The 20402-nt window shown below is 38.2% G+C and overlaps 1 protein-coding gene across 1 annotated transcript in view; it reads left to right on the top strand.

Annotated features, from left to right (window-relative positions):
• Nucleotides 1-19234, top strand: part of TMEM47 (transmembrane protein 47) — a 162343-nt gene extending 143109 nt beyond the window's left edge. Inside the window, exon 3 of the mRNA XM_056556155.1 lies at nucleotides 12034-19234. Within this exon, the coding sequence (XP_056412130.1) occupies nucleotides 12034-12212 (179 nt within the window). The 3' untranslated portion in view covers nucleotides 12213-19234. The remainder of the gene's footprint in view (nucleotides 1-12033) is intronic.
• The last annotated feature ends 1168 nt before the right edge of the window (nucleotides 19235-20402 follow it).

Raw genomic sequence — 20402 nt, 5'->3', positions numbered from 1 at the left:
TTCGCTCTCCAAAAGCCAAATGTCGCTCCTTCCCTTCTGAGCCCTCTAATGCACCCACAGAGCACTTTACAGCCACATATGAGATATTTCCTTACTCGAGAGAAAATTAATTACAAGTTTTGGGGTGCCTTTTTACCTTTTACGCCTTGTAAAAATTAAAACAATGAGGCTACAATAACATGTTAGTGTAAAAAAAATTGAGATTTTAAATTTTCTCCTCCATTTTGCTGCTATTCCTGTGAAACACCTAAAGGGTTAATAAACTTTTTGAATGTCATTTTGAATACTTTGAAGGGTGCAGTTTACATAATGGGGTCCGTCGTAGGGGATTTGAAACATGAAGACCCTCAAATTCACTTTTAAACTTAACTGGTCCCTGAAAAATGTGGATTTTGAAATTTTCGTGAAAAATTTGAAAAATGCTGCTATACTTTGAAGCCCTCTGATGTCTTCAAAAAGTAAAAACATGTCAATTTTATGATGCAAACATAAGGTTAACATATTGTATATGTGAATCAATATGTCATTTATTTGATATGTCCCTTTTCCTTACAAGCAGAGAGCTTCAAAGTTAGAAAAATGCTAAATTTCTCGGAATCAAATTTATAAGTAAAAGCATCCCAGAGTTATTAATGCATAAAGTGATAGAGGTCAGATTTGAAAAAAATGTTCCCGTCCTTAGGGATATAATGGGCCCCGTTCCCAATGGGTTAAAGGGGTACTCCTATGGAAAAACAGTTTTTTTTTAAATCAACTGGTGCAAGAAACTTAAACAGATTTGTAAATTAATTTTTACTATTTAAAAATCTTAATCCTTCCTGTACTTATCAGAGGCTGTATGCTCCAGAGGAAGTTGTACAGTTCTTTTCAGTCTGACAACAGTGCTCTCTGCTGACAGGAGAGGTTTGCTACTGGGATTTGTTCCTACTCTGGACAGTTCCTGACATGGAAAGAGTGTCAGCATAGAGCAGTGTTGTCAGACTGAACTTCTTCTGGAGCATACAACAGCTGAAGGATTAAGATTTTTAAATAGAAGTAGTATACAAATCTGTGTAACTTTCTAGCACCAGTTGACTTGGGGGAAAAAAAAACACCCTATTCATTAGAATGGAAACATTTTCTGGGTATGCTCTCTAACCTGTCCAAAAGTCATTCCTTAGGGGGCAGGAGGCTAACCTCTGAGCTTGATCTATTCTGAATTGTGGTAGATCCTGTATTATCTATCTAGTGGTGTTAAAAAAAAGCAAAAACAACTTGTGATTCCTCTATTAAAGGATACCTATTATTTTAACGATTGTCTTACATGTTGTAGTAAGTTGTCAGATGTTTAGATCAGTGGTGGTCCAGGTGTTAAAGGTGTACTCTGCTGAAAACATCTTATCCCCTATCCAAAGAATAGGGGATAAGATGTCTAATTGCAGGGTGTCCCACCGCTGATGCACCCCTGTCATTCGGTGCATGGAGCGAACTCTGCTCAATGCCCAATGACTAGCGAACACAGCTGCCAGGCCCTCTCTATTCATATTTATGGGAGGAGGTGTGATGGAGGGGGTGTGGCATGATGTCACAAACGTGGAAGCTCCAAGCTTCCGTGTTCCAGCCGCCGCCGCCGCTGCCGGCCCGAAGATCGCGGGGGTTCCCAGAGGTGGGCCCCCACAAATAGACATCTTATCCTCTATCATTTGGATATGGGATAAGATGTTTTTAGCGGAGTATCCCTTTAAGACTTCATTGATATCTAAAGTGAAGGGTAAGTAATAAGTATAGCTGAGGAATGTGGTCCTTTATTTTAGCAGTCTTTAGAGGTTGTAGCATCTGGGCCCTTCTCTATGTCAGAAGTTTGTTAAAATGACTAGTATTCTATAAATATTTGAGGACATGATTTTCCAACATAGAACTTTTATAAACTGCTCTAAACATATGAAGAGCTGTAGAGGTGATCATTAAAGAAGTGAAAAGTGATGTGGGACACTGGGAGATTAGTTTAATACCCACAACTTCAATAAGCTTCTTTAGATAAAGCTGAGGAGCTGGGAAGCAAGTTATTAGAATGCCATATCAAATTAAAATCATATGTCAACATACAAGGCAAGACAGTGCTTATCTATTTTAATCCATTCAGCTTCACCAAGTAAAGCATTGACTTCAGCTTCTGTAGGCCAAGTCATCATTTTCCAATAAGTTTCCACTTCAGGATTATACTTTCAAAAAAGTAATATAGTTTTGTTGGTCATCTTTGTAGTTTGAACGGTTGTGTTTGAGTGATGGTCTGTCATGGCCAGGCTGTCCGTTTATTATATAGTTAGCCTATTGAGTAAATGGGAAGACATGGCTTACCCCAATAAAAAGTTGGACCCAAGGTGTTCGGCTCTTTGCCAACTTGATTTTCTATTACAAAAGGCTTGTGTTTGTGAGTCAAACCCATCATATCATTGAATAGGGTAATTGTACCAGAAATTGTCAAAACTTCTGGTACAAATTGAGAAGTTATATTTTTATTTATAGTGATCACACATTTTGTTATTCTATTTAGAATTGATTTATGTATGAAAATGAAATAGGTTATCGTACCACTACTAAATACATCAGTGATATTGTTTGTGCATATGCATGCTATAAATTATGTAATTCTCCTAGGTTTTTGCATTTTTTTAACCTTTTTTTGAAGTGCCTGTGCAGCGTAATAAGTATTCACTTTCTGTTTTCCTCATTTTTTCATGTGTCCCTCCTCCACTGCCAACCCTCTTCCTGAAGTTGTCTTAGGGCACTAATACATTGACACCAGTGAACTCTTTATCTGAACCAGCACTCTCTTAGCTGCCGGCATAGGTGTTGTACGCAGGGATTGGGTGTCAGAGAGCAGTCATAGAAAGGCAGAAAATCTAAAAGAGAGAGAAGAGGCCAGTGCCTTGTGTAATCCTGAGAGATGTAGGGAGCACACTGGAGCCCTCTATAAAATGGTATCTCACCTGATAGAGTACTTGGGTTCTGGCGAATTACCCCTAGAAAGGGGTACTCTTTACGATCCAAGGCTTGCAGACCAACAGTAGTGGAGACAATATCCTATAACAGGGAACCATAGCAACAATGGAGTACTAATACAGGAAAAATTAGTACTGCAAATTCCACACTACCATAGATGGATTCAATTTGTTTGCAGTGGAGTGACGTTCTTCCTCTGCTGCTAGGATTTTCTTAATAAAGTGACTTATGCGATCTCAATAGGTGTCCAATATCCACTGGGTATAGACTGTTAGGCATCTGCTGTTGTCTTCATACATTAGAACTCCACTTCCAAGATTGCTTGTGTGGTTGCGTATATGTTGCAGAATCGGGAGACAGCCCCGGCTGGAAGCATCTCAACCTCCTGCCCGTTAGAACTCCGGAATCGCGCTTTTTGCCTTTGAGTGCACCACAGGTTGCAGAGGAGGACAAAAAAGACCCAACGCGTTTCGTTGTCCTGCCTGTCACCTTTATCTGTGATCCTAGGAAGGGAGGAGATTGCATCTCAAATGAAGGTGACAGGCAGGTCACCAAAACATGTTGGATCTTTTTTGTCCTCCTCCACAACCAGTAGTGACATCACTCACAGGCAAAGAGAGCAATTTCGGAGCTCTAATGGGCAGGAGATCAGTTAAGGCACCGCCGGCCGTGGCTGGCTCCCGATCCTATGACATATACACAACCACACAAGCAATCTTGGAAGTGGAGTTCTAACGTATGAAGATAACAGCAGATACCTAACAGTCTATACTAGAGATCAGCGAACTTACAGTAAATTCGATTTGTCACAAACTTCTCGGCTTGGCAGTTGATTACTTTTCCTGCCTAAATTAGTTCAGCTTTCAGGTGCTCCCGTGGGCTGGAAAAGGGGGATACAGTCCTAGGAGACTCTTTCCTAGGACTGTATCCACCTTTTCCAGCCCACTGGAGCACCTGAAAGCTGAACCAATTTATGCAGGATAAGTCATCAACTGCCGAGCCGAGAAGTTCGTGATGAATCGAATTTACTGTAAGTTCGCTCATCTCTAGTCTATACCCAGTGGATATAAGACACCTTTTGAGATCGCACGAGTCACTTTATTAATAAAATCTAAGCAGCAGATGCAGAACGTTGCTCTGCTGCAAACACATCTGGAGGATCCCAGTTGAATAGCATTGCTGGAGATAACACAAGTAAGCACTACATATATACTTTTCTCTATTTTTTACCCTGTGGTTCAAGCGCTGGTATTACTTTTATTATACACTGCTCAAAAAAATAAAGAGAACCCTAAGATAACATATCCTAGATCTGAATGAATGAACTAACCATATGAAATACTTTCATGTTTACATAGTTGAATGTGCTGACAACAAAATCACACAAAAATTTTCAATGGAAATCAAATTCATCAACCCATGGATGTCTGGATATGGAGTCACACTCAAAATCAAAGTGGAAAACCACACTACAGGCTGATCCAACTTTGATGTAATTTCCTCAAAACAAGTCAAAACGAGGCTCAGTAGTGCATGTGGCCTCCACTTGCGTGTGGCCTCCTCCTGATGAGGTGGCGGGTGGTCTCCTGAGGGATGTCCTCCCAGACTTGGACTAAAGCATCCGCCAACTCCTGGGCAGTCTGTGGTGGATATAGCGAGACATGATGTCCCAGATGTGCTCAATCGGATTCAGGTCTGGGGAATGGGCGGGCCAGTCCATAGCATCAATGCCTTCCTCTTGCAGGAACTGCTGACACACTCCAGCCATATGAAGTATAGCATTGTCTTGCACCAGAAGAAACCCAAGGCTAACTGCACCAGCATATGGTCTCACAAGGGGTCTGAGGATCTCACCTCAGTACCTAATGGCCGTCAGGCTACCTCTGACAAGCAAATGGAGGGTTGTGCAGCCCCCCAAAGAAATCCCACCCCACACCATTACTGACCCACCACCAAACCGGATATGCTGGAGGATGTTGCCAGCAACAGAATGTTCTCCATGGCGCCTCCAGACTCTGTCACATCTGTCACATGTGCTCAGTGTGAACGTCCTGAACAGTGTTGGGCTGTAAGCACAACCCTCATCTGTGGACGTCGGGATCTCATACCACCCTCATGGAGTCTATTTCTGACCGTTTGTGTGGAAGCATGCACATTTGTGGCCTACTGTAGGTCATTTTTCTGGGCTCTGGCAGTGCTCCTCCTGCTCCTCCTTGCACAAAGGCAGAGGTAGTGGTCCTGCTTCTGGGTTGTTGCCCTCCTACGGCCTCCTCTACGTCTCCTGATGTACTGGACTGTCTCCTGATAGCGCCTCCAAGCTCTGGACACTACACTGACAGACATAGCAAACCTTCTTGCCACAGCTCCCATTGATGTGCCATCCTGGATGAACTGCACTACCTGAGCCACTTGTGTGGGTTGTAGACTCCGTCTCATGCTACCCCTAGAGTGAAAGCACTGCCAGCATTCAAAAGTGACTAAAGCATCAGCAAGGAAGCATAGGAACTGAGACGTCGTCTGTGGTCAACACCTGCAGAACTACTTCTTTATTGGGGGGGGGGGGGGTCTTGCTAATTGCCTATAATTTCCACCAGTTGTCTGTTCCATTTGCACAACAGCATGTGAAATTGATTGACAATCAGTGTTGATTCCTGAGTGGACAGTGTGATTTCACAGACGTGTGATTGACTTGGAGTTACATTGTGTTGTTCAAGTGTTCCATTTTTTTGAGCAGTGTATTTATAGATATAAATGTCCCTAGTGACTACTTATCTAGTAACTATAATAGAATAGCAGGCATTATTAATCTGTATGAGATCCCTACTTATAGAATACATATCTTGTGCCAATGAATGGCTCTTTAGGTAAGGACAGGGTGACATATTAAATTAACGACAGTCTTCCATTTTTTGCTTTACCCATTGCCATTGTAGTATTGAATTGATAGCTTTTTTCCTAAATTATATTATTAATTTCTGTGCTTTCTATGTTTTGCAAATCATTTTACCAGGAATTAAAGGGGTTCTCCACCATAAGGTGATTTTAGTACGCAACTGGCAGACAGTAATGGACATGCTTAGGAAGGATCTGCGCTTGTCTTGGGGCTAAATGGCTATTTTGTGAAATTACCATAACACTGTGGCTAGCTTTTTGTGAACTTGTATTTCCTATTTCACTTTTCTTTTTTTGACTACAAATCCCACAATTATATTTTCCTCCTTCCCACACATCAGCAACCCCACCCAGTGAAACATAAATGAGCTGCAGACCTGTGGTTTTCAATCAGGGTGCCTCCAGCTGTTGCATTAGTTGCAGATTGCTCTCTCCACCCACTGAAGCAGACAGGCTCTCTGTCATCAGCTGACTAGTGAGTCAGGTCTTGGCCGCATTGCAAGCTGGGAAAAATCCAAGACAACAGTCATTTTGTATGCTGGTAAAAATAAATATTGGGGTCATAATCACAGAAGAATTGTGATAAAACCATCACACACAGGTACAGACACTATACAATGAACTACACTAACTTTACAGCCCCTGTAGCATGGTCAAATAAAAAAAAATTCCCGGAATACTCCTTTAATGACCAAATTATGAAAGCTTTATTAAATACAGGATGTCTGGAAAATTGATTGCCCCATTTAGACTTGAAACATAGTGAATGTCATAAAAAATAGCTAGTCAATTTCAAACCAATGGATGAATTTTATATATGGAAACAAAGGATTTTTACATAGCTGCTAATGTGTTATTCAGTAGCTCCATTGCAGCAAATGTAAAGTTTTTCCCTGTGGGAGTGTGAAACAACACTAGAGCCCATATATATTTGCATTCATGTATGTGATATTTAACTCATTAAATCTAGAAATAGCATGATCTTATGAAACTCCAAAAAATGTAGCTGTTTTAAATGTTACCTTTTGCTACAGATTTTAGATTTATAATTGGTCCTGAGTTTACTGTTATAAAGGTTACAGTAAATATATTTCAAAACCTGGTTTAACCAACTTGACCTTTTATGGGTCTAAGGAATGCCTTTACAGAGATAGTGCAGATTTTGTGTATAACATGTAAGGTATATTTGATTAATAAAATTATACTACGAGGAATATAAAAAGATGAAAAATACAGTGTATGTTCAGTCTTGATATCGGTGTCTCTGTAAAGTTTTAAAATGTTTCTACGGTAATCTCTCAGTTGCTATTGTTGATATTGTGTAATTCTCTAAACATGATTAGAAATTCATGAAAATTTGTCAGTTACTATGCTTGAAGTGCTACCTATAACAAATACTCATTTAGATAAACAATTAGGCTCTCCACTTTGGTGAAAACAATGGGGGGATTTATCAAAGCTGTCTATTTCCCCCATCAATATACCTACAGAGGGTAAGGCTGGTCTATTGTGCGCTTAATTTATCAAAAGTCGCACTGCTCTTGATATATTCTGTTTAGACTGCATTTAATAACATACAGGGATTAGGTACACTACTGTGGTAGATGTAACAATGACATTGGCTAACCCTCAACACTGATGTTGAGGGTTAGCCAATGTCATTGTTACATCTACCACAGTAGTGTACCTAATCCCTGTATGCTATTATTCTAATTGTTACACATCCGCACCGTTAATCTGGTGTAGGATGTTAATGTGGCACTTGTAGTCTGTTGCAGGCATCCCCCACCGTATGCATTTTTTATGCTGGGGATCACCCTTAGCAACAGACTACAAGGGTAGGATCTGCTCCCCCAGTATATATGCACAACCGCATGAGGGGTTGAGCACCTCCTGCCTGCCAGTTGAGACTATTTCTCTTTTTTGTAACTTAAGTCTTAGACTGTATTTGAACCTGCTCCAGCATGGTCTGTCATTTCAGCGTACTTTTGGCCGATGCAACTTTTCGCCGAAAAGTCGCTATTGATAAATTGAGCACCAATGCATTTTTCCATCTAAAATAGACTAGAATGCATCATATTCTAAAAATCCCCTAAAGCAAAAGTTGTGCAAAGTCGCACGTATTTAGACTGCGACTTTCTGTACAAAAATTTTTAGAGAGGAAAAAACAGTCTAAATCCTTTGATAAATCTCCCCCAATGTATTTATTGTATTAAGCAATCACAAAAGGGTAACATGTAGGTCACAATAAATCTTCCTCAGACCGGATTGCTGCAGAGGAGATGGGTAAGTTAAAATGAAGTAGAAGGACAGTCCTCAGCTGTGTAATAGGAATATAGTGTATTGCAACCTATATTTGATAGTTAGTGTACCCTATACCTTATATTCATATCACACGGCTGAGGACTGTCCCTACTACTACTTTTTTACTTATCCATCTCCTCCACAGCAATCCAGCCTGAGGAAGGTCTATTGTGACTGAAATGTTACCCTTTTGTGATTGCTTATTACAATAAATACATTGATTTCACCAAAGTTGAGTGCCTTGTTGTCTATCTAGATTATATAAGAAGGACTGGCATCCTACGACTGCACCTACGATCACCAAGGAGTGCCGTGTTTATTGAAGTTATAAAAAAAATACTTGTACTCTAGAAATACAGACATAATACTGTTCAGTACATCTTGGAAGGTGGAGAACAGAGCTTTCAACGGGGGCCTCATTCCGGATATAGAGATACTTTTGGCTTTGGTAATCCATTTTGTATAGAACACAAAATCACATAATGTTCCATTACACTACTAGAACCCCGAAGATTAGCTGCAGTCATTAAGGAAGCATGGGTCTTGCTCCCATGCTATAACACGGGTCACGGGGTGAACTATCAGCCTCCAATCGGTGATGTCCGGCATTAACCCTTGGATGCGGCGATCAAACGAAAGTAAACAGTTCCTGGCAGCTCAGTTGGGCTGTTCAGGATTGCCGCGGTGAAATTGCGGTGTCCCGAACAGCTGAGAGGATGGGGGAGTGTCCCTACCTGCCTACATCTCCTTCCGATTGCCGCTCTGCTGCTTCATCTCTGAGATGCAGGCTGGAGCAGCAGAGTGCTGATAACACTGATCAATGCTATCAGTGTATACAATCAGAAGATTGCACATAATAGACCCTATGGGAACTAAAATATGGTGTAAAAATAAGTAAAATAAAAATCTTCTCTAACCTTCTCTAATAAAAGTTTGAATCACCCCCCTTTTCCCATAAAAAAAAAATTATGTAAACAAAAATAAACATAAACATATGTGGTATCGCCGCATGCGTAAATGTCTGAACTATAAAAATATAATGTTAATTAAACTGCACAGTCAATGGCATATATGTAAAAAAATTCTGAAGTCCAAAATTGTGTATTTTTGTTCATTTTTATACCCTAAAAGAAACTAATAAAAAGTCCCATCAAAACAAAAATGGTACCAATAAAAACTTCAGATCATGACATAAAAAAATTAGCCCTCATACATTTCGATATGCAGAAAAATAAAAAAGTTATAGGAGTCAGAGGATGACAATTTTGAACATACTAATTTTGGTGCATGTAGTTATTTTTTTTTTTTAAGTAGTAAAATAAAATAAAACCTATATAAATTAGGTTAAAATTTGGTATCCTTGCGACCGTATGGACCTAAAGAATAAAGATAAGCTGTAATTTTTACCAAAAAGTGCACTGCGTAGAATCAGAAGCCCCGAAAAGTTACAAAATTCTATTCAATTTTGCCCCGCAAATATTTTTTTTCTGGTTTCACCATAGATTTTGTGGTGAAATGATTGATGTCATTACAAAGTAAAATTGGTGGTGCAATCAAAGAAACCCTCATATAGGTCTGTAGGTGGAAGATTGAAAGCGTTATGATTTTTAAAAAATGAGGAGGAAAAAACTAAAGTGCAAAAATGAAAAATGGCCCGGTCCTTAAGGGGTTAAGATATTGTACTGCACTCCTGAAGATGAGATATGTTACCCTAATCCATTACACAAACCTAATTTTTATATTACTCAATAACTGGCCTTGTCTTGTTCTTTGGTGCATTACAATATCATAAGAAAACACATTTGAGTTAACCATGACTACATCTGTATATGCATAGTAAATACATCAGTAATGTTGTGTAAAACAATCCCTAGATTTAGGGATACCATTTGTCTTGTCACTAGCAAAGTGACAGTGTATCTTGTGTGAGTTCTTTTTATATAGGCAGCATTCTAAGCATAGTAGCTGGAAGATGATGTGCATTTTGGTTTATGTTTAAATAATCATATACTTGACCCTGTATAAGACAGAGCAATGCATTTTGAAGAGTTAATGTTACAGCAATAGCCGTTGCTACTTTTTGGGCAATGGTACTCATACACCCTGGTTTAGCGGCCACGGTTAGTGCTTCTAGTCCTGATAATTTCTGGGTAGCACCTGGACTTGAGGTTGAAAGAGTTGCAGCCCAAAATTATTGATCAATTGCAAGATCTAGCCACCATTACAAGTTCAGCATGTTAGAGCACCATAAAAGAGTATCTAGTTAAAGGGGTTAATGAGAAAAAAGACACACGTGCCCCTAGTGCTGTACTTTAAAGAGTTTTTGGCAAAATGTAAAGATTTACACTCACCAGAAGATGTTGCGCTCAGGGCGCAACACCATATCGCATGTAGAAAGTGGTAATCTGTATGCAGCCTGGATCCTCCGGTCAGGTCCTCACTCATCGGCTAGTATAACAGCAATTGTTTCAGGAAAAAAGTGGATCTTAGTCAGGCACAGCTACAGTGGAAGACAAATGACGATATCCATAGGTTAACTTCATAAGGTTTATTCAGTGGCACAACAGCAACGCGTTTCTTGCAACGTGGCTGAGGAAGTGCCCATTGCGGGCAAGAAACGCGTTGCTGTTATGCCACTGAATAAACCTTATGAAGTAAACCTATGGATATCGTCATCTGTCTTCCACTGTAGCTGCGCCTGACTAAGATCCACTTTTTTCCTGAAACAATTACTAGTTAAAGGGGTTGTTCACCATAAGGTGATTTTAGTACGTACCTGGCAGGCAGTAATGGACATGCTTAGGAAGGACCTGTGCTTGTCTTGGGCTAAGTGGCTATGTTGTCAGATTACAATAACATTGCGGCTAGCTTTTTGTGAACTGGTATTTCCTGGTTGAGTTTTTTTCTTTTGCCTACAAATCCCATAATTCCATTTTCCTCCCTCCCACACATCAGCCACCCCATTCATTGAAACATAAATGAACTGCATCCATTCAAAAGACCTGTGGTTTTCAATCAGGGTGCCTACAGCTGTTGCATTAGTTGCAGATTGATCTCTCTCCCACCCAGCGATCCCTCCAACCACTGAAGCAGACAGGCTCCCTGTCATCAGCTGACTAGTGAGTCAGGTCTCGGCCGCATTGCAACCTGGGAAAAATCTGAGACAACAGTCATTTTGTATGCTGTTAAAAATAAATATTGGGGTGAAAATCATATAAGAATTGTGAGAAAACCGTCACACACAGGTACAGACACTATATTATGGACTACACTAACTTTACAGCCCCTGTAGCATAGTCAAATAATAAAAAAAATCCTGAAATATCCCTTTAAGTGATCAGCTGCTTGTAAAGTCAACAAATATTCTCAATTCCTCATCTGGATGTGCATTCTCTATGTATATCGGCCACTATCAATGCTCATTCAAATGAAGCTTCTAGCTGCTCTTTAGTACATTTTATAGATACACAGTTATAGGGCCTGGATGGAGATAAATAAAAAAAAATGTGGATAAATATTTCTCGGATATGTATTACTAGTCTAGGTTTAATGAACCTCTGTTTACTGATTCATATAAGGCTGTAGTGCATATTTTCTATAGTACAATGGAGGCAACATTTACAGAAGCCTGTAAAAGCTTATAATATCAATCAATGCACCCCTTTTGTTTTTCTTCAATATACCTAATTCAAATGACAGGCTATATAAGGGCATTTGTGTTGATCATCCTAAAATTCCATATGACATTTAGCATCAATTTTCTAGTGAATTTTGAAAGTTAACTTACCTTACTTTCCATTGTATAGTATAATATTTGTATGAATACTAATGTACCTTTTTTATTTTGTTTTTCAGTGGTCCTCCAAGTATGCGGTCTTGTGCTGTATCCAATCAAGTTCATTGAAACTGTCACGCTAAAAATATACCATGAATTCAACTGGGGCTATGGCTTAGCATGGGGGGCAACAATATTTTCATTTGGAGGTGCCATACTTTACTGTTTGAACCCCAAGAACTACGAGGACTACTACTAGGTGACGGAGGAAATAATGAAACAATAAATTTACTCGAGTTTTTGTATCTCCCTTTTCTAGAAGACATGTGGAGCATCAACCAGTCGGCTCATTTGATTTAATCCCTCTTTGCCTTTTGGCTGCCAATTATATAGTCAGCTTTACATTCATTCTAGAGAGAGAAAAAAAAACTGCAGAAAGAAGCTAAAAGGATTGAATGAGTGAAATCAATAACTTACTGCAATTTGTTGTAATATTAATGTTTGGTTAAAGAAACATAAGCAATGTATGTACAAATTGTAGAAAGAAATGAATTCGGAGACGGATGTCCATTTTTTCCTGGAATGCAACAGAAAGAGAATTCAAGAATAATTTGCCACTGTCATACTGCTGAGGTCATCATTTTATTGGACCAGGTTTTGAAGAAAACAAGTGCTGTTAAATTACATATGGTGGAATAAACTAAAAATAAAACCCATGATGCAAGGCTTATCTGAAAAATGAAGAGTTCACTGGTTAACCGTATGCAGCTTAGCCCCATTTTTCACCATCTGAAGGAACATGCTTGTAATTAGTGGCTGAAATTCACCTTTGCACGGAGAATAAAAAATGCACATCTGTTTTCCATGAAAATAAAATAAAAATAGATTTATGGGTTTATTTTGAACTGTGAATATCATAGCGAGATTAAAGCTAAGCCTACAAGGATAGCTAGAAAATCATTAACTTTTTAAGCAACTATCTTTCAAGAAAGGTATGTACTGTAGCTGTAGGATTGTACAATATTTTAATGTACTATTTCCCAAGAGAATATTTGGAATATTTGGCTGTATTCTAGATCTATGTGAAATTATGAATTCCGTTAGAGCGTACTGCTTATAATGACCTGAATTTCCAATCTGTGCTTACATGTGGATGAGAAGACGAACCATATCTTATCATATCATTAAACCTTCGGAATTAATCAGTTTTATGTTGATACGTTGATATTCGGCTTAATATAGATTGATTGACAAACTACAATTTAAATAGAAAATGCTGTTAAAAATATATAGCTCCACAGTATTTACTAGGGATAACAGTTATTTGCAAACATGTGTTAGATATGAGTTAAAAAAAACTTTGGAGAATTCCGAAGGACACTATTGGCTCCTGCTTCTACCATGCCTTCATTGAAAAATCATGCAGCTGGAATTTTATAGCTTTTTTCTCCATATGGCTTAAAAGATTGTCTCATCAAGATGACCCATTTTTACAAAGAAGCAGGTTTGTCTGTATGTCCTATTTTAGAAAACCATACCGATCAAAATAATGTAACATATGTATTTAATATTAAGCATTTAAATGAATGGGAATTTATGCTATAAGTGGACGGTCCTAATCCACCCAAGTAAAGTTGTTCTTTTATAAGTGGTAGTGGAAGACTGAGCACAGAATCCCTATCAGTAATGTACTTATTACTCATAGAGATGAGTAATAAGAAAGTTCAGCTTTGCCAGTTCGCCAAATTCAGTCAGAACCAGTATACAAAAAGCTCTGGTTCTGACCAAACTAGATTTGTCCCAACCTGTACTACACCAATAGCCCTCTATAACACTGTAAGGTCACCTATGAGTGTATCTGTGTATTGCTGGGCTGTTTTTAAGGCAAAGTTTTAGTTTCACAACATGTTTGGCTTTGGGTGAATGGATGGTACATGGTAATAACTAACAGGTTGAATAAAAACACACTGCACTAGAACATTTTTCATACTTTTTAAAATGTATGTCCAAAAATTATCCCTCTTTGGAGGCAGATGCCTGCCTGTGTTTATATGTACACTGAGGCATCGAACAGAAGAAATTAATTATTTGATAGAGTTTGCTCATTTCTAATTAACTAGTATGTTATATTGAAAGTGCGTTCTCCTATTTGCAGGATTGGGAATAAGTATCTAATTGCAAGGGGTGGGGTTGGTTGGGTGGTCTGTGGGGAGGGGGGTTAGGGGAGCGCTGAGATATTACATAAGCGAGGATCTTGGGAATCTCAGGCTCTCGCAAATAGAATGCATGGAGCTCCAGTACAGAGAGAGACAGGGCCCAAGAGAATGCATGGAGCTCCAGTACAGAGAGAGACAGGGCCCAAGAGAATGCATGGAGCTCCAGTACAGAGAGAGACAGGGCCCAAGAGAATGCATGGAGCTCCAGTACAGTGAGAGACAGGGCCCAAGAGAATGCATGGAGCTCCAGTACAGAGAGACAGGGCCCAAGAGAATGCAAGGAGCTCCAGCAGAGAGAAATGGGGCCCCGTTCTGGAGAAACAACTGATTTCTAATAATAATTGGACATTGCCACATATGAAACTCAAAATTACTATTATTTGTGGCTACATCATTCCAATAACTCATGAAAACACAAATGATGTTTTCAGGATTATTTACAGTAGGTAGAAACACTGCGTTGGAGAATACAATTCACTAACAGTGTTAAACCTTACATATTTTGTAAAACATATTGGGGGACATATTCAAAGACTTTAGTGCAGTTTTATTAGCACCACAAGCATTGCTATTTGCTCCAGATTCTTTATAGTGGTGCCTGCAGATTTCAAAATCTGGAGCACATTTGTCCTGCATTAAAAACCTGTGGTAAACACACCATTTTTCTAGTTTACCATTGGTCACTACTAATAAGTGAAAGAAGATGGTGGAATTGTCACAAAGTACCCAGCTTGATGTCTTGGCGCCCTTACATATGGCAGAGATGCTTAAAAAAATTTAGGTAGCCACTTTCTCAGCAACAGCCCAAACTTATAAGGGTAATATAAAAACGAGAAAAAAAAAAAAACAACAAGAGGTGCGCCCCTAGTGAGGACCGTTTGATGATAAATGAAGGTGTAATGTAAAGATGGGTTCTTACCCCTAGATGTTGCGCTTAGAGCACAACACCTATAGTAGCGTGGAAATCAAGGGAAACCGCTGCCACGAGGAACCACCCGGTTTGACGGCCGTCAGTCCGGTAATAAGCAATGGGAAGAAATACCCGGATAGATTCCTCTTAAGAAGGCGCTGGTACCCAGGGATGGAGATAACTTCTTTATTGGCAACGCGTTTCGATGCCTGACGAAGATCCCGGTTCGGGATCGAAACGCGTTGCCAATAAAGAAGTTATCTCCATCCCTTGGTACCAGCGCCTTCTTAAGAGGAATCTATTCACGTATTTCTACCCAAACTTATAAGGGGACATGCCTCTTAATAACCCTGTGTTTTACTAATGTTATCCCTATATTTATGTGCCCATCAGGGACTATTAGAAATCAATTAATTATAAACACTTTCAATGCTATGCCAGTGCATAACATTATTGATTGTTGTTTTTGGCACTATGTGTACACAGCCTACAGAGAAAGTCTGCATAGTCAGAGCAGTAATCAGATGCAAGGGAGGAGAGTATGTGACCTTACTATTTCAGGTTAGTTGCTTGGGAGCCTGAAATGGTGCTATGGAAGTCCAGAACAGTCCCTCTATCCGACTGAAAACATTATTGTAACAGTTTTATCTTATTAAGGAATATGAATTGTCAATAACCAATATATATATATATATATATATATATATATATATATATATATATATATATATTGCAGAAAAAAGAGTGGCACTGTGTGGGATTTCAATCCCAGGATCCAGCCGGGTGCTCAGTCCTATCAAAGACTTGACCATAAAGTCCCAAGCTGTAAAATGGTTTTATTCACCCAAAAGTGAAAAGCGACGTTTCAACCTCCTCAATGAGGTCTTTTTCAAGCATGAAAAAGACCTAATTGAGTAGGTTGAAATTTAGCTTTTCACTTTGGGTGAATAAAACCATTTTTTCATTGGATCGCTGGAGTGCCGCCCTATTCTTTTGGAAATATATATGTATATATATATATATATATATATATATATATATATATATATATTATTTTGACTATTTGTGTGGAAAATAAAGAATGCATAGGCTTTTTGATTAAAAAAATATTAAAGTAAAAAACAAAAAATTTTATATAGCAAGACACTGTTCAAGGATGGCACAGTTAACACACAGATAAAACTCTGGTTACACCTGAGACACCTTTATGCACCATAAAGTAGAGATAAACCTTTGAATATCTAGGGTAAGATGCAAACACAAGGCCATGTCCCTTTTAAAAAACATTGTTAAGCAAGGTGTGACTAAAAAATATGAATATGTAGAGCTAACAATGTGTGCCACATTTTATACGGTGCAGCTAAAGCAAAAAAAAAAATGGACCTAAATTCTTTGAGTATCCCCCCCCATTGTTTTTCTCCCATATATAGTATTATATTTGCCCCCCAATAAATAAGCACACAATATTTTTGATACTTTGGTCATGCTGTTATACAGTGTGCATTCGTAATGAAATTCAAAGATTACAGAAATAATTATAGATTAAGTAAGAGATGAAGCACATAAATCTGCCTCTAGTTTCCTACAATTAGCTTTTATTTTCATGCCAATAAATGCATATATAAAAAATACTATATCAAGTGTATAGGACTATAAAAAAAAAAAGCCAAATGCTGCAATATTTGGTTGTGTTTATTTTTTGTGAAGAATGTTTAGGGAAAGTATACTAAATAATAAATTTAGACAAAAAAAAACTATAAAGTCAATATACATTTTTGTCTACTTTGTATAACCTCAAACTTATTTTCCAACGTGAAAGGAAAAGAAATATAGACTATAGCATGGCATTCACATAAGGGAGAATGTCATCAAATTCTAAAAAAATGTTGTCCATTTACTTTGTGTATTGGACCACACAACTTACATTTTCATACTATAAATATATATAGATATATTATTAGCCCTTTTATGTAAATACAATTGGCACATTATGAAAATCCCCTCTCCGAAAGAAGTCGCCCAATGCCTAATTGCCGCAGGTCTTGCTTCTCTGAACCCCTAATATGGATCCATGTATGTGGAATATGTACAAAGAAATCCACATTCTATAAAAGGGTTAATAATTTGCTAAGAAAGACTTTAAAAGTGTACTCCAGAATCCTGAAAATGTTCACCTGTTTCTGAGGGAGGGGTGATAATAAAAAAAACTAAACTAAATTATACTCATCTACCCCTTTCTCTGCAGTCGATGTTTTAGTGACTCCCAGTTAACCCGCTTAACTCTGCTTGTTGCTACTTGTTGTTGAGTCTTCTCAGTAAGATCTGCCCACTCAATCAATAACTGACTGGTGAGGTGGAATTGAGGTGGTGCATCATTGTGGCGGCCGATTGGCTGATCGGGCAGGTCCCGGTGAAAAGACTCATTTCAAGGGTAGCAAAAATCAGTGATGACCAGGGGGTCATAATTCACTGGAATGGGAGTTACTGGGGAACTGAGATAGGTGAGTAACATTTTTTATTTTTTTTTACCATGCACCAGCTACATGTGAAACATTTTAGGATGCTGGAATACCCCTTTAAAGTAAATGTATGTTTCCAAAAATTTAGCAATAATGTTTCATACACAATAATCAATTCCTAAAATTTTAATATACATTACCCATTATATGTTTTAACCTATATTTGTCATGCTAGTATTACCGTAAAAAAGCACTTTAGAGAAGGAAAATGTTATAGAAATAAATCTTTAGTTATGAACTGCTTTAAGAAATCTATAGATATGGGACAAGTACATAATATGAGATAAAACAAAGGAAATAACTCTTACTACAAGATATATGGAGGAATTATGACCCATTTCCAAGAATGCTGAAAAAATATATTGCAATTCTGAGTGTTGTAAGTGTAAAAGGGTTGTAAAGATGATAAATAGGTGTAAAACGTGTCAGATCCTTAGAAAGTAGCAAAAATATTACATACTTCAGCTTGTTTCTCCATTGCTTTCCTTACTTTACTATTATAGCTCCACAATTATTATATTAAACAATGTTAAATTAAATGAACCATGGTCAATTTACCTCACATCTGGGTAACATACTATATTTTTATATGTTCTTATTGCAATCATCTTCTTCGCGTTGTTTATTTACATAGGCTTGTTTTCTTTTCCTCCTTGCTTCTTACTGTCCTACAGCTATTTTCAACTCCATTACACAAGAGAATAAAGAGCTATTATGAATAACTCAAAATTTTACCAGAGATAAAATCGTAAAACATTTTGTTATTAACATTTCACAGCATCATTCACTTAAATGCTTATAGCACTACTGTGTACCATTTTTTTTATAAAAAATATTTATAAATTATTCATGATATCTTGTACATTTACTTAGTTTTTCAAGTAATATGGTACTTAAACAGATTATGAACTAAAGCTAGTTTGTTTTTTTAAACTTTATTTTAATCTACGTGATAGAGAGACAAAAATGAGGGATGATAGTTATTTTGAAAAGTAGTAACTGTTGCTTTAAATTGAAGAAATCTAGATAGGATGCAAAAAAGGGTGAGGCTGAAGCCTCCTTGTAACTACTGTTGTATCTTGACCATTCTGTCACTGTATATGCTACATTAGATTAGCCAAATGCTTTGTTGTAACTTTTCCAGTTGGTATGTTTATCAGTCTTGTTTTGGAATTAATAAATTATATTTTTTAGCAGTTAAAACCAATCAGATTCTTCATTAGTTTTATACAGTAAATGCAAATTGTCATGAGAATGCCATCAGGGCTCCATTAATAATTCCAAATTCTATGGCATAACACATGTTTATGTGCCAGCATTGCATACCCTGCTTCAAACTCTTGCACAACTATGTTAACCTTTTTTGTAAGTACAAATAAAAAAATATAGAGAGAATTATGTGTTAAAAACTGATATATATATATACGGAATAGCATGTGACTGTATAATATTAAACATGCAATGAACTGACTGGTAAGTGAAGTCCGATCTTATAGCTAGCAATGTAATTTATTCAGACTGTATTTTTGTACAGAACAGTACACACTAACCTATTGCCTCTGTGTTCTTTTAATGCCTAATACTGTGCCTAGAGATTTCATTTCTGTCTATAAAATAAAATATATTTCAAGCTGTTTATTCTTTGTGGATTTTTTTTTATATTGCATATTATTTGCAGATAGTTTGTCTTTTTTTCTTATTTTAATTACAGCACTGGATATTTCTGAAATGTGAATATTCATAGATAAGCAAGGAACATTTCTTGGTTCGAATCTAAAAATGCAATTATTAATATATATTTATCGTAGGAAAGGTGTTTCTTGGATAATGAGTGCAGTGTCTGAGCAGCAAGAACAATAAAATCTATTTATTTAATTGCAATGCTATTGTTTCTCTTCTTCTTTATGGTGGGAATTTATTAAGATTGGTGTGTCACATGCCAATCTTAAAGCGCAACTGTCATGGAAATTATACCCCCCAGACTAATGACATGATAGTATAGATGATACTGCGGAATCTGTAGGCGCTATATAAATAAATAAATAAAGATGATGATACGTGTAATGCAGCTGTACTTTTGGCTGCTCTTTATCAGCCAGAAAATAGTTTTATCGTGGGGTCAGCAACAGACTGATAGGCGTGGCTGGGGATTGTAATGCCCCACCTCCGCCACACCTATCTCCTGTAAATGAGCGCTGGACCACTGTGTGATTGACACACAGGTCCCCACCCCCCGATGTCCATGATGTGCGGGCCGGCGTGACTCCACTGAGCCTATACATATAATGTGCACCTTTATGTAATATGAAATACAGTGCCCGTACTCCTCTTCTTTCTTCTCATGGTGCCGTGGACACGCTGCTTCTGCTTTCACTATAGGCAGTGAGCTCGCTCCCTGCCTCTAGCACTGCGCAGGCGCACTGAGCTGGCGGCAGACAACGGGAGCGAGCTCTCTACCTATAGTGAAAGCAGAAGCTGCACGTCTCCATGAGAAGAAAGAAGAGGAGTACGGGCACTGTATTTCATATTACATAAAGGTGCACATTATATGTATAGGCTCAGTGGAGTCACGCCGGCCCGCACATCATGGACATCGGGGGGTGGGGACCTGTGTGTCAATCACACAGTGGTCCAGCGCTCACTTACAGGGGATAGGCGTGGTGGAGGTGGGGCATTACGATCCCCCGCCACGTCTATCCGGCTGTTGCTGACCCCACGATAAAACTATTTTTCTGCTGATAAAGAGTGATAAACAGCAGCCAAAAGTACAGCTGCATTACACATATCATCATCTATACTATCAT

This window comes from Hyla sarda, chromosome 2, assembly GCF_029499605.1.
Source record: "Hyla sarda isolate aHylSar1 chromosome 2, aHylSar1.hap1, whole genome shotgun sequence".
NCBI lineage: Eukaryota > Metazoa > Chordata > Amphibia > Anura > Hylidae > Hyla > Hyla sarda.
This window is presented reverse-complemented; position numbering and strand designations above follow the sequence as displayed.